The sequence below is a fragment of the Thamnophis sirtalis genome, unplaced genomic scaffold, assembly GCF_051295495.1.
Source record: "Thamnophis sirtalis isolate CommonGarterSnake01/CBP01778 unplaced genomic scaffold, rThaSir2_p1.2 scaffold_2, whole genome shotgun sequence".
Lineage (NCBI taxonomy): Eukaryota > Metazoa > Chordata > Lepidosauria > Squamata > Natricidae > Thamnophis > Thamnophis sirtalis.
The window spans coordinates 33875707-33889649 of record NW_028261382.1 but is presented as its reverse complement, the minus strand read 5'-3'; the positions used below and the strand labels follow the sequence as shown (position 1 = coordinate 33889649).

The 13943-nt window shown below is 47.4% G+C and overlaps 1 protein-coding gene across 4 annotated transcripts in view; it reads right to left on the bottom strand.

Moving 5' to 3' along the window:
* Nucleotides 1–13943, bottom strand: part of GOLGA1 (golgin A1) — a 36123-nt gene that overhangs the window by 5247 nt on the left and 16933 nt on the right. For all 4 annotated transcript variants that reach the window (XM_087704712.1, XM_087704709.1, XM_087704710.1 and 1 more), the window contains exons 10-21: nucleotides 13652–13747; nucleotides 11833–11958; nucleotides 10001–10096; nucleotides 8732–8827; nucleotides 8538–8633; nucleotides 7066–7218; nucleotides 6711–6806; nucleotides 5358–5435; nucleotides 4479–4581; nucleotides 3132–3292; nucleotides 1404–1562; nucleotides 639–698 (exon numbers count right to left, since the gene is read on the bottom strand). In XM_087704712.1, coding sequence (XP_087560838.1) covers nucleotides 639–698; nucleotides 1404–1562; nucleotides 3132–3292; nucleotides 4479–4581; nucleotides 5358–5435; nucleotides 6711–6806; nucleotides 7066–7218; nucleotides 8538–8633; nucleotides 8732–8827; nucleotides 10001–10096; nucleotides 11833–11958; nucleotides 13652–13747 — 1320 coding nt within the window. The remainder of the gene's footprint in view (nucleotides 1–638; nucleotides 699–1403; nucleotides 1563–3131; nucleotides 3293–4478; nucleotides 4582–5357; nucleotides 5436–6710; nucleotides 6807–7065; nucleotides 7219–8537; nucleotides 8634–8731; nucleotides 8828–10000; nucleotides 10097–11832; nucleotides 11959–13651; nucleotides 13748–13943) is intronic.

Sequence of the window (13943 nt, the reverse complement as noted above, 5' to 3'; positions counted from 1 at the left end):
TGACTGCAGGACTGTTAACTTTGTGCTTGTATCCTTACGATTTATATCGATTGTTTCCTAATATAATTTGATTGCATATTTGTACCCTATGATTATCATAAGGCTGGTATCTTATGATTTGTGATGAATGTATCTTTTTTTTTTATGTACTCTGAGGGCATAGGCACCAAAGACAAATTCCTTGTATGTCCAATCACACTTGGCCAATAAAGAATTCTATTCCATTCCATTTTATTCTATTCTTATTCTATTCTTACATTCCATTCCACTTTTTATATTCTATTCTGTTCTATTCTTCCATTCCATTCCACTTTTCTTTTCCTTTTCTATTCTATTCTATTCTATTCTATTCCTTTCTATTCAAACATTGTGGTGTCAATCTACATAATCCATGCAAGAGAAATTTTTTATTTAATTTTTTTATTATAAATATAGATCTATATACGTATGTGTGTATACAGTATATAATTTTATAATATAAAAACTCACCACTATTATTTTTATAAAAAAAATAATAGTGGTGAGATTTGAACTGCTGAATCGCAGGCAGCCAGCAGTCAGCAGAAGTAGCCTGCAGTACTGCGCTCTAACCACTGCGCCACCGCGAATACGTTTTATCCAGAAAGGTCGATACTCACAAGTTCCTTCTGCAAGGTTTTTTTGAGCTCTGCCATTCTCTGCTGCAGCTGTTTTATCATCTAGTGGGAGAGGGAGGGGGGGGAAAGTGGGGGGAGGAGATCTTGAGTCCCCGAAACTTCCAAAGATTTCCCTCCCCCCCAAAAAAGAAGAAGTTACTGAGCATTCCCTGAGCACCTTCAGAAAGCAGGACAAGAAGAACTGAGCAAATTGATGGTCCAAGCTGCTATTTTTTATTTTTGTTAAGGAAAGGGTCAATTTCCCTCCATTAAAAAAAAGAAAGAAAACAGATAGCCCTCAACTTATGAGTTTGTTCAGTGACCACTCATGATTTCAACAGCACTAAAAAAATGACATTTTTCACACGAGATCAAAATTCAGACGCTTGGTCGCTGACTCACATTTACGACAGCTGTAGTGTCCCACGTGACCTCCTTTTGTGGCCTCCCGACAAGCAAAGGCATTCTCTCTCTCTCTCTCTCTCTCTCCCTCTCTCTCTCTCGGTGTGTCTTTCTCTGTCTCACTTTCTGTCTTTATCTTTCTCTCTCTGGCTCTCTGTCTGTCTGTCTCTCTCTCTCTCTCTCGTCATGTATTTCCTTTCTCTCCTTGTGTCCATAGCTGAGTGGTAAGGGATTTATCTACAGTGTGTATGTCTGTATATATTTGTATATAAACCACTATTAATCATCTAAAGGCTCTGGGTGCTGTGTTTTGCTCCTGGGTTTATCTCATAATAACGCTCATGCTGCCAAGACTCTGACACTCACCTTGTTTTTTTCCACTATCTGCTGCTCCAGGTCTCGGTTCTCCTTCTGGAGTTGGACGGCATCGGAGGAAACCAGTTCTCCGTTGGGTTCCGGCTCTCCATCTTCCGAAAGGTGCAACTGGTCTTCCAAAGCGATCGATGTGAGTTCCAACACGGCAGCCTGGCCGGCGAGAAGGAACAGAGTTCAGTCGGTCTGAATTTTTTTTAAAAAAAGCAACCCTTTCACGAGCAAGTGGCACAACGTAGGCGATAGAACGCCACCAGGACAAGATTCAGCGCCCTGTCTGCATTCGAAAGATAAAGGTCAGCAAAGTCCACATTTTGGGTAGAGGGGACCACTGGTTTGAAAAAGGGGCTGAAGAGTCCTTCTATGTTATTGTTGTGCCCCGCCCCCCCCAGTGGAGCTGACAGCAGATTCGGACAGTGACAAGGTTGGGGAAGAAGATAGGCCAGTCCTGGAGTCTGGGGAAGGCTCGGATGAGGGCTCTGTGTCGGAGGCAGAGAGGGAGCCAGAGCCGTCTGACAGTTATCAGCTGCCTTCGGAGTCAGACATCAGTGAGGCAGAAGAACAGCTGGAGCCTGTTCCCAGTGTGCGCATGCAGAGTTGCCAGACAAAGGGAAGAGCTAAAGAACAGGGGTTGACTTGGGAGTAAGGCCACAGGTGGACGGTGAATGGCCTTCCCAGAGGAAATAAAAGAGGAGCAAAAGGGGAGTGGAGTTTGAAGGAGACAATCTTAATAAGAGTGAAGATCTGTTCCTGACTTCTTGTCAAGTAATTGCTGCTACAGCGTGGAGTTTGCAAGATATCGGCCTGGCAGCTCTCCAAGCCTGATAAAGGTCTGTAGTTGTGAAATCTCCTGAAAGACTCTCGGCTGGGACTTTGCTGGAGAGGAATTCCCTTTCAGCTAAATAAAAGGAGGTTTTATGGGGACGAGGAGTCGGCTTCATGATCTTGGGAAGCCTCGGTCAGAACAGTTAAGAATTGAACTGCCTTCTCTCAATGGAGGGAGGGGGACAATAATTCGACACCTCCTATCCCCAATTTAAAGTGCAGTCCTTTCAACTGTTTCAAGGAGATTCCACACCAGATAAAACCCCAAGGAACCACGATGGTTCTCAGAGAGTGTTAAGACAAGCGCAGCTTCCTGCAAAGTAACCCAACCTTTGGGAAGTCCACAGGACTTTACACTGAAGCTGTCTCGAACAATAATAAAGCAGTCTTTAAAAAAATAAGTCTAATAATCTGAACAGTCTAGAGGCATTTATAGTTATTGACTTAACTTTTTGCAGCAAACAGCCTGATTAGCACAAGAAAAAAAAAAATCTGCCTCTGCCTCCCAGCAATTTGCCACCTGGAGCGTACAGCAAGTTTCACTTTCATTTTAAAAGCTTCTCGATCATCAGCTGTTTCAGGCTACAGGGACTGTTATAGCCTATTGCAGCCTCCGCAAGCCCCATTTTCCCCCTTTGCTGCAAGGAGGCAAATTGCTGGGAGGCAGAGGCCAAAGGGTGGGGGACGGTGGGTGGCCGGGGCTTATACATTCAGTGTATAAGACGCACCCACATTTTCACCCTCTTTTAGGGGGGGAGGAAAGGCGCGTCTTATACTCCGAAAAATACGGTATATTCAAAATTTGGAAAAAGAAATTTTAAAAACTTTAAAAAGTAAAAAAGAAAAAGAAAAAGAGAGATACAGAATCGGAATCCCCTGTGGATGAAATCCGCTCACTTGCTTCTCGTTGGCGAACAGCCGCTCTCGCTGTTCCTGGAGCTGCGTCTGGAGAACCCGCAGCTGCTCCTGCAGGGCGGCTTCCTTCTCCACCGCCTGGCCCTGGGACGCCTCGAGGCTGGATTGCAACTGGTGCATCTGCAGCAAAAGGAGATCATGGCCTGGAGAAAAAGGGACAGAGTGAACCCTGAGTTGGGGAGAAGCCACTTCTGGGCTCCCATCACGGTGGGATGAAGGAAGGCAGCGTCCAAAGGACGCAGCTTCATCTTTAGGACACCCTGTGATGTAGTTTAACTTTCTTAAGGGCAGTAACTGTAGACGGTGGGGACTTAACTTAAAGTTTGCTGATTAGGAATATTTATGTTTAAATCTTCTCTTAACCTATGCATATTTATGACTATCCTTTTCCCCTCCTTTTCTGAAGTTTATAAATGTTCTGACCCAGGCTTCCTTAGAAAGCAAGAAGCAGAGTCTGGGTCCTGGCAAAACCCCTGTTATTTACACCACTTGTGGATTCCTTTCATTCACAGTCCGCAAGGATTGGCAAACAGTCTTTCAGAGGAATGTTTATCCACACGAACCTTATCTCGCTTGGAGAGCTGCCACATAACTAGTTTCCAAGCACAGGGTAAGGCAAAACTTGGCACAGAGTCTCTTATAGTCACAAACAGAACTTTCCACTCTTGAAACGACCGAAGGAATGAATCGTTTCCTGCAAAAGCCCCCTCCCCTTTCGCTCCTCTTTTGCTTCCTTGGGAGAGGCCAATCACTGCCAAGGTGTGGCTTTACTCCCAAGTCGACCCTGCTTTCTTAGTTGCTCTAGTCTTCTGGCAGCTCTGCACATGCGCACACTGGGAACAGGATCCAGCTGTCCTTCCTCGCTACTGACTAGCTCCTCTCTGTCTCCAACACAGAGCCCTCGTCTGAGCTTTCCTGAGCCCCCAGGACTGGCCCATGTTCCTCCCCAACCTCCTCACTGCTCCCAGCTCCACAGGGCCATAACAATAAATATGAGTTCATTCTTTTGTCTGTAGGAATCCTTCCCATTCTTTTCTGGAAGAAATTTCTCCGGTGTGCACTGAATAAATAATTACTGCGGTGGCCGTTGATTATGAATTTTTAGGCCCTGCATTTGGTCCTACAACATACACACTAGTAAACAGTCACAGCCACCTCCAATTTAAGAGCTTCACAAATTAAAAAACCCAAATAGATGCTAATCATGCTCAACGCTGCATGCTAAGGGGGAGCTCTGTGGAAGTGAGAAGGCAGACACATAGAATGGCAGATGTTGAGAGAGGCAAACAAATAAATGCTCTCTGGACCGGTGCTGGCAAACGGTCTCACCTTGCCTTAAGGATTTTGCCTCTTCCTCCCGTTTCAGGAGACTGTCCGTTTTGGTTGCAATCTGTTGCTCCTTTTCCCGTAACGACAAAGTCAGATCCGCAACCTGACCAGAAGAAGAAGAAAACAATCTGTCCATTATCAGAACGGGATGTCACTCTTAAGTACTGTCAGTATTATAGCAATAAACTTAAGACTTATATACCACTTCACAGTGCTTTTACAGCCCTCTCTAAGCCGTTTACAGAGTCAGCCTCTTGCCCCCAACATTCTGGGTCCTCAGAATGTTGGAAGGAAGGAAGGCTGAGTCAACCTTGGGCCTGGTGAGTTTCGAACTGCCGAATTGCAGTCAGCCTTCCATCCTTTCAAGATGAGTCAAATGAGGACCCGGATTGTTGGGGGCAAGAGGCTAATTCTGTAAACCACTTAGAGAGGGTTGTAAAGCACTGTAAAGTGGTATATAAGTGCATCTATCTATCTATCTATCTATCTATCTATCTATCTATCTATCTATCTATCTATCTATCTATCTATCTAATCTCCTGACTCTGTAAACCACTTAGAGAGGGCTGTAAATCACTGTAAAGCGGTATATAAGTGTATCTATCTATCTATCTATCTATCTATCTATCTATCTATCTATCTATCTATCTATCTATCTATCATCTATCTATCATCTATCAATCAATCAATCAATCAATCAATCATCTATCTATCTATCTATCTATCTATCTATCTATCTATCTATCTATCTATCTATCTATCTATCTATCTATCTATCTATCTCTATCCTGACTCTGTAAACCACTTAGAGGGGGCTGTAAAGCACCGTAAAGCGGTATATAAGTCTAAGGGCTGTTGCCATTGCTATACACTCCCTACCTGCTGCTGCAGAGACTTGCTCTGTTCCTGTGTCTCCTCCAAGGCTTGGATGACCTCAGTCTGGCTGCTCAGCTGCGCCTGCCAAGCAAAGTAAGAATTCTGGGCTTAGAAGGCAGATGGTTCCCAGTAACCGCAAGCAGGAGGGGGAGAAGATCGCCTCCTCCCAGAAATGCACTCCGACTCAAACCAGGAGAGGCGCTTCCCTCGTGCCACAGATCAGAACGGTAGTCCTTGACTAACCACAGTGACCGTTCAAAGTTACAACAGCACTGGAAAAAGAAACTTATGACCATTTTTCACACTTACGATCATTGGGGTGTCCTGCCAACTCAAATTAAGTTACTAGATATCTAGATCAGGGGTCCCCAACTTTTCCGACCTCAGGGACCACTAATACGATCTGCCGAATGACCTGCTGGTGGGCGGGGCTAGGTGGTCATGTGACTGGCTGGGCGTGGCCAACTTGATGTCAATCACGTCGAGGGGCGCCTTGCCAGCCTCTACTTGCCGCTCTCCTCCCAACCACTCCTCGCTTGCCCACCCAGGCTCCTTAGGGCCCCAACAGGAAGCAGTTGCTGGAGCTAAGCAGCCGCCAGGAGAAAGAGTTGGCAAAGCAGCTCAAATTGGATCTGACCGAGAAGGAGGCTCAGCAGAAGCACCTCACTGAGGACTAGGAGCATAGGCTTTCCAAGAAGAGGGAAGACCTGCGGGAGTGCAAGGCCAGGTGCCGGCGCCTGGAGGCTCAGCAAGCTGAGATGGTCAGCCAGTTCCAGGCCCTGATGCAGTCCCACTGGAACGAGGCCCTCCGGCTCTTTGCCACCAGCGGCTCTTCCCTCCAGCCTTTGCCCAAAGCCCCCCACCAGGAGGCTGAAGCAGGCCCCAAGTTGGAACTTCTGCCCCCCTCCGACCCGCACAAAAAGACGCCGAAGGGGGAGACTCCCTGCAGCAACACAAGCGTTCATTGCACGTATCCGTCCCAGGAGTCGTAGTTTGAGGACCCCTGATTTAGTGCAATATAAAAAATGCAAATCATTTTTCTGCGGACCAGCAAAATTTTCTCGCGGACCACCAGTTGGTGACCACTGATCTACACAGACATAGGTGGATGGATTGAGGAGCGAAGACGGTGAGAGGGGCAAGGGGAAGAAAGAGTGGACAGACAAATGGATAAATGGGTGAGTGAATGGACAAGTATCTTCAGTCCTTAAGCAGCAGGTATTCTTATAGAATGACAGAGGTGGACAATGAAAATAGCATCTGAAGGGTTTGGGGTGGATGACCCCCAAAGGGCACGACTCCAGCTGTGGCAGGCCGGACACAGGCCCCACCACGATTAGAAATCTCGGCTCCCACCTTTGCTCTTTCCAATTCAGACTCCTCTCGTCTTAAGGAACTTTCTAAACCTCCACATCTGTCCTTCAGTTTGGCGTTTTCTCTCTCCAGCCGGCTCTGCGTAGGAAGAGGAAGACATGACATAAATCCCTGCGGGGCACAGAATTTGCCCTCTTCCTGAGGTCCCCAAGCTCACCCCAAAAGCTAAAGCAGGAGGGGAAGTTTGGGCAGGAGGCCCTTTTCCGTACCCTTAGCCTTCCTCCACACCATCAATGCTTATTCCGCAGGATGATGGGGCTTTTGAGGATTTGGGGTGTCACGGAGAGCTTTGAAAGTGAAATCAGCCGGAAGGGCCAAGGGGAAAAAGCGCACTCACGGACTTCTCCTGGGCAGCTTCCCTTTCCAACGCCTGGGCAGCTTCAAGGTCAGAAACCTGCTTTTCCAGCTGCTTCACTTGGTCCATCCACTGGGACTGCATGGAAGAGAGGCCCTCCCGGGATTTGGTCCGCTCGGACTCCAGATCCACTTGCTGAGGAGAGGAGAGGAAGAGGACAGAGAAAGAAAGGTGTTAAATGAGGGAAGAGAAGGAAAAAGGAAAAGGAAAGGAAAAAGAAAGAGGGATAGGAAAAGAAAAGAAAGAGGGAAAGGAAAGGAAAAGGAAAAAGAAAAGAAAGAGGGAAAGGAAAAGAAAAGAAAAAGGGAAGGAAAGAACGAAAGGAAAGAAAAAAGAAAAGGAAAAGGAAAAGGAAGAAGAAAAGAGGGAAAGGAAAAGAAAAGGGAAGGAAAAAAGGAAAGGAAAGAAAAAAGAAAAGGAAAAGGAAGAAGAAAAGAAAGAGGGAAAGGAAAGGAAAAAGAAAAGAAAGAGAAAGGAAGAAGAAAAGAAAGAGGCAAAGGAAAGGAAAAAGAAAAGAGAGAAAGGAAGAAGAAAAGAAAGAGGGAAAGGAAAGGAAAAAGAAAAGGAAGAAAATAAAGAGGGAAAGGGAAGTGAAGGAATGAGAGAAAGGAAAAGAAAGGGAAAAGAAAAGAAAGAGGGAAAGAAAAGGAAAAGGAAGAAAAAGAAAAGGAAAAAGAAAAGAAAGAGGGAAAGGAAAAGAAAAGGAAAAGGGAAGGGAAGAAGGAAAGGAAAGAAAAAAGAAAAGGAAGGGAAAGGAAAGAAAAGGCAAAGGAAGAAGAAAAGGAAGAGGGAAAGAAAAGGAAAAAGAAAAGAAAGAGGGAAAGGAAAGGAAAAAGAAGAAAATAAAGAGGGAAAGGGAAGTGAAGGAATGAGAGAAAGGAAAAGAAAGGGAAAAGAAAAGAAAGAGGGAAAGAAAAGGAAAAGGAAGAAAAAGAAAAGGAAAAAGAAAAGAAAGAGGGAAAGGAAAAGAAAAGGAAAAGGGAAGGGAAGAAGGAAAGGAAAGAAAAAAGAAAAGGAAGGGAAAGGAAAGAAAAGGCAAAGGAAGAAGAAAAGGAAGAGGGAAAGAAAAGGAAAAAGAAAAGAAAGAGGGAAAGGAAAGGAAAAAGAAGAAAATAAAGAGGGAAAGGGAAGTGAAGGAAAGAGAAAGGGAAAGAAAGAGGGAAAGAAAAGAAAGAGGGGAAAGAAAAGGAAAAGGAAGGAACTCTAGCACTCCGGGAGGTGCATAACTGCTTAGAAGGAGAATTTGAAACAAAGGCCCTGAGAAAGAAACCCAAAGGTTTCGGGGAAGCCTTGGAAGAGAACCTCCACCCTGATCCGCCTGGAATCCCTAAGGATTATTTCACTTCAGGCCCAGACAAATCCTTTTGGCGTCTTCTCGCTGCCTGTCGAGGATCTTTCCTCTCTGCCCTGTTCTGAGCCCCGTTGCCAGACGGGGAACCTCTCGGGCCGCTTACCAGCTTTTGGAACTGCAATTCTTTCCCCCTGAGCTCATCCTGGCTCCTGGCCACAGCCTCCTCGGCGAGCTGAAGAGCTTGTTCCAAATCCTGCAGCTAAACAAGGAAACAACAGGCTGTTCTTTCTTGGGCTCCTGGCCCATCGCTCCCTTCCCGCCCTGCCAGCCAGGATGTCGAGGAAAGCATCTCTCTACCTGCTGCGATCTGCTCGCCTGGAGACTGCGGAGGGATTCCTCGTTCTCTCTCCGAACCGCTTCCTCCATGGCCAACCTGCAGTTCAGCTGGCTGATCTGGAGAGCGACACACAGATCCCTGTAGTTGAGCCTTCCCTCAAGGAAGAGGGCAGGAAGTGTTCTGACCGAGGCTTCCCAAGAGCATGAAGCCAACTCCTGGTCCCGGCAAAAACCCCTTTTATTAACTGACAGCGAATTCTGCTCATTTGCATCCAGCAAAGTCTTTCCAGGGAGGATTTACGGTCACAGACCTTATCTGGCTTGGAGAGCTGCCAGGCGGATATATGCAGAACTTGGCAAGGAGTCTCAGAGAGTCACGAACCAATGAAGGGAACTAATGGCCTCCTGCAAACTCCACTCCCCTTTCGCTCCTCTTTTGTTTCCTCCAGGAGTGGCCATTCATCATCCACCTTACTCCAAGTGGACCCCTGTTCTTTAGCTCTTCCCTTCATCTGGCCACTCTGCGCATGCGCACACTGGGAACAGGCTCCAGCTGTTTGTCTGCCTCACTGATGTCTGACTCCGAAGGCAGCTGATAACTGTCAGACGGCCCTGGCCCCCTCTCTGCCTCTGACACAGATCCCTCCTCAGAGCCTTCCCCAGACTCCAGGACTGGCCCATCTTCCTCCCCAACCTCCTCACTGTCCGTATCTGCTACCAGCTCTGCTTCAGGTAAATAGGGACAATGCAAGCAAGTAGAAGGTCCCATATCAGAGCCCCAGTCTCCATCCCTCAAAAGCCCCTTGACCTTTGACCGTCACTGAGTCCAGAATTATGGTTGTAAGTCATGCTGGTTATTAAGCTGATGGACCATGCCTAATTTTAAGGCCTTTTTTTTTACAGAAGTTGTGAAGAACATCATTTATCCGCAAAGGGCATTTTTGGGGGGCCAGAAATTGGAAGTAAACACCAGTTTCAAGAAAAAAAAGAAAGAAAAAAAAATCATACATTGCAATCAGGTGATAAAATGAGGACTGATCTATACTGGCCTCCAAGAATCTAAAACTGAAGTCCAAGCAAAAGGGAACTCTGTACATGCTCAGTGAATCTCGCTACTCCAAATATCTCCAGAGCAAACCAGGGGCACTCAAGGCTTCTTCTATAAGATTAATCTTTTGCCTTTTATCAAGCCAAAAATTCCCCCCAGAAATATAAGCAATGAATGGAATCTGTTCCTTTTCGGCCCAATGAGACTCTCAGACTGGCCAGTTTGATTTTGCGTGGTCTTACCTGAGATTCCAGGAGATTTAGGCTCTCCTTGTGAGCGGTTTGGGCCGTCAGGAGCTCTTGTCGAGTGTCTCCTAGGCTTTGCTCTAAAGCACTTTTCTAGAAGGGGAAAGGGAAGGAGAGGAGAGAGAGAGAAAAAAGCAAGGGGAGGAGAGGAGAAGAGAGAGAAAGGGAAAGGGGGAGAGGAGAAAGAAAAAAAGGAGCAAGGGGAGGAGAGAAAGAAAGGGAAAAGAGGAGAAAGAAAGGGAAAGGGGGAGAGGAGGGGGAAAAAGAGCAAGGGGAAGAGAGGAGAAGAGAGAGAAAGGGAAAGGGGGAGAGGATAGGAGAAGAGAGAGAAAAGGGAAAGAGGAGAAGAGGAGAGAGAAAGGAAAAGGGGGAAAGGAAAGGAGAGAGAAAAAAGGAGCAAGGGGAGGAGAGGAGAAGAGAGAAAGGGAAAGAGGGAGAGAAGAGGGAAAGGGGAGAGGAGAGAGAAAGGGGAAGAGAGAGAAAGTGGGAGAGAAGGGAAAGGAGAGGAGAGCAGAGGAGAAGAGAGGAGATAAAAAGGAGCAAGGGGAGGGGAGGAGAAGAGAGAGAAAGGGAAAGGGGGAGAGGAGAAAGAAAAAAAGGAGCAAGGGGAGGAGAAAAAGAAAGGGAAAAGAGGAGAGAAGAGAGAAAGAGGGAGAGGAGGAGAGAAAAAAGGAGCAAGGGGAGGAGAGGAGAAGAGAGAAGGAAAGGGGGAGCGAAGAGGGAATGGGGAGAGGAGAGAGAAAAGGGGAGAGAAGGGAAAGGGGAAGAGGAGAGACAAAAGGGGAGAGAAGGGAAAGGGGGAGAGGAGAGAGAAAGGAGGAGAGAAGGAAAAGCGGAAGAGGGGAGGAGAGTGGAGAGCAGAGGAGAAGAGAGGAGAGAAAAAGGAGCAAGGGGAGGAGAGGAGAAGAGAGAGAAAAGGGATAGGGGAGAAGAAGAGTAGAGAGAGAAAGGAAAAGGGGGAGAGGAGAGAGAAAAAAGGAGCAAGTGGAGGAGAGGAGAAGAGAGCAAGGGAAAGGGGGGAGAAGAGAGGGAAAGGAGGAGAGGAGAGAGAAAGGGGAAGAGAAAGGGGGTGAGAAGGGAAAGGGGGAGAGGGGAGGGGAGGGGAGGAGAGGGGAGAGCAGAAGAGAAGAGAGGAGAGAAAAAGGAGCAAGGGAAGGAGAGGAGAAGAAAGGGAAAGAGGGAGAGCAGAGGAGAAGAGAGGAGAGATTACCCCTCAGAAACTGATGGTGAGCCAACCAACAACATAAACCAATTAACAACACTAAAGTACACCCATAACAAAATAGATTGTGCAAATTAATTCAGAAGCCCTTTATATGCCTTTTCCCATGCTGTCTTGTTAACCCTGTCCAAATTATAACCAGAAGACCAGCAAATTCACCCTATCCCAGGCACTGGATTTCAGCTGCTATATAATTTGCAGAAATGCCAAAGAGATTCCCAACCTCTGGAAAGCAAATGTGCCGAAGGGGACCGGGCTAACCGAATGAAATTTGCCCAGAGGGGATGAGTATAGAACAATTCAAACTTAGTTTGTCCATTTCCGAGACCCGTGAAAACTCCAGCAAATAGACTTCCTACTCAGTCCTAAAAAAAAAAACCAAAGACATCCCTGCCTTCTGTATTTCAAAAGCTGCTGGAGACTCCAGAACAGATTTCCAAGAGGAAAACGTAATTATTAGCCAACGTGTCAAATTTGTGTGGGACTATTCAACCGTGTCCACTTGAGGTGTCTGCCTCAAGGTGGAGTTTGGACGGTGAAGACCTATAAGGCTCTCTCTCCGTCGGTGGCTCATCTCTTCCCGCTGTCCCAATCTCCCTCTACTCACCTCCCTGAAGAGCTCCTGAAAATGTTCATCTCCGGAGAGGCTGCCTTCCAATCGCTTCTCCAAGTGGGCTACCTTTTCCTGCAGTTGGTCCACCAGCTGGGTCTTCTCCTCCACTTGGAGAGCCATCTGTGGGCAACAGAGAAGAGATGCTTGGCAGCCCGTCCGCTAGAGAGGCTGACGGGCGAACCTGCCTGATAAGGAGGGGGGGAGGTCTCCATTCTCCAGCCTGGAAGACATTTGGAAGGGTCTTCTTCCTTCTGCAAAGCAGAGCAGTTCCAGCTTCTCCAGCCTTCTGTCTTTCTGTTGTGACGGAGGCTTCCCCCAAAAGCAGAGTCCTGGTCCCGACAAAACCCCTTTTATTAAACGAATGTGAATTCCTCTCATGCACATTCAGGCAAAGGCCTGGCAAACAGTCTTTCAAAGGAGTATTTATGATCACAGACCTTATCTAGCTTGGAAAGCTGCCAGGTAAATATTTTCCCAATGAGGTGCTGTGCAAGGGAAGACTCTGGGCATAGAGTCTCTGAGATTCACGGACAGATCTTCACACTCCTGAATTGTTTCCTGCAAAAGCCCACTCCCCTTTTGCTCCTCTTTTATTTCCTCTGGGAGGGGCCATTCACCATCCACCTGTGGTTTTACTTCCAAGTCTACCCTGATTTCTGAGCTGTTCTTTTCTTCTGGCCACTCTGCGCATGGGCACACTGGGAACAGGCTCCAGCTGTTCTTCTTCCTCACTGATAGCAATAGCAGTTAGACTTATATACCGCTTCATAGGGCTTTCAGCCCTCTCTAAGCGGTTTAGAGTCAGCATATTGCCCCCAACAACAATCCGGGTCCTCAGTTTACCCACCTGGGAAGGATGGAAGGCTGAGTCAACCCTGAGCCGGTGAGATTTGAACAGCCGAACTGCAGAACTGCAGTCAGCTGAAGTAGCCTGCAGTGCTGCATTTAACCACTGCACAACGTCAGCTGATGTCCGACTCCGAAGGCAGCTGATAACTGTCAGATGGCCGTGTCCCCCTCTCTGCCTCCGACACAGAGCCCTCATCAGAGCCTTCCCCAGACTCCAGGACTGCCCCATCTTCCTCCCCAACCTCCTCACTGTCCGACTCTGCCACAACACTTTCTTGCATTCCACCATGAATGACTCCATGGGATGCCCATGGCATCATCTCAAGTGCGAAAGGAAGAGAATCAAGGCATGTGCAAAGTGCCTCAGAGAACGAGATCCACCCACCCAAAATTTGAGTTTTTTCCACCCGACATTTGTTTTGTGTATAAAAACAGCTGGTCCTTGACTTACAACCGCTGTTTAGTGACCCGTTCAAAGTTACAACAGCACTGAAAAAAACGTGACTTGGAACCAGTGTTCGCACTTAAGACGGCTGCAACATTCCCCAGGTCACCTGCTCAAAATTCAGGCACATGGCCAACCGATTCGTATTTATGACGGGTCGCAGTGTTACCCGGGATCACGCGATCCACCTTTTGCAACAAGCCAAAGTCCACGGGAAAGCCAGATTCGCTTAACGACTGTGTGACTGACTTAAGAACCGCAGGGGTTTACTTAACGACTGGGGCCAGAAAGGTCGCAACGCGGGGCAAAGCTCCCTTGACGATGACGCTCGTCCTAGCGACAGGAATTTGGGGCTCAATTCGTGGCTGTAAGACGAGGCCTGCTGGTTTGTTCGATTTGCGGCCCGGCTGCTCCTTGGAGTCCAAAGCTAAGCAGAAGGACGTAAAGAAAGAGAAATCCTTCTTCCAAAAACCCCACTCGCTTTCAACGTTTGAGTCCAGTTGTCTGGAGATCTCTAACCTTTTGCCTTTGCTCTTCAAATTCCAGCTTCAGGGACCGGTGTTCTCCCTGCAACACCTCCAGGTTCTTCTCCCCGCTAGAGGCAGCCAGCTGAGCCTAGGGGATTCAAGAGTATGTTTGGTTTAATGAAGAGAAGGACAAGGGGAGACATGATAGCAGTGTTCCAATATCTCAGGGGCTGCCCCAAAGAAGAGGGGGTCAAGCTGTTCTCCAAGGCACCTGAGTGTAGTCCAAGAAGCAACGGGTGGAAACTAATCAAGGAGAGAAGCAACTTAGAACTAAGGAGGGATTT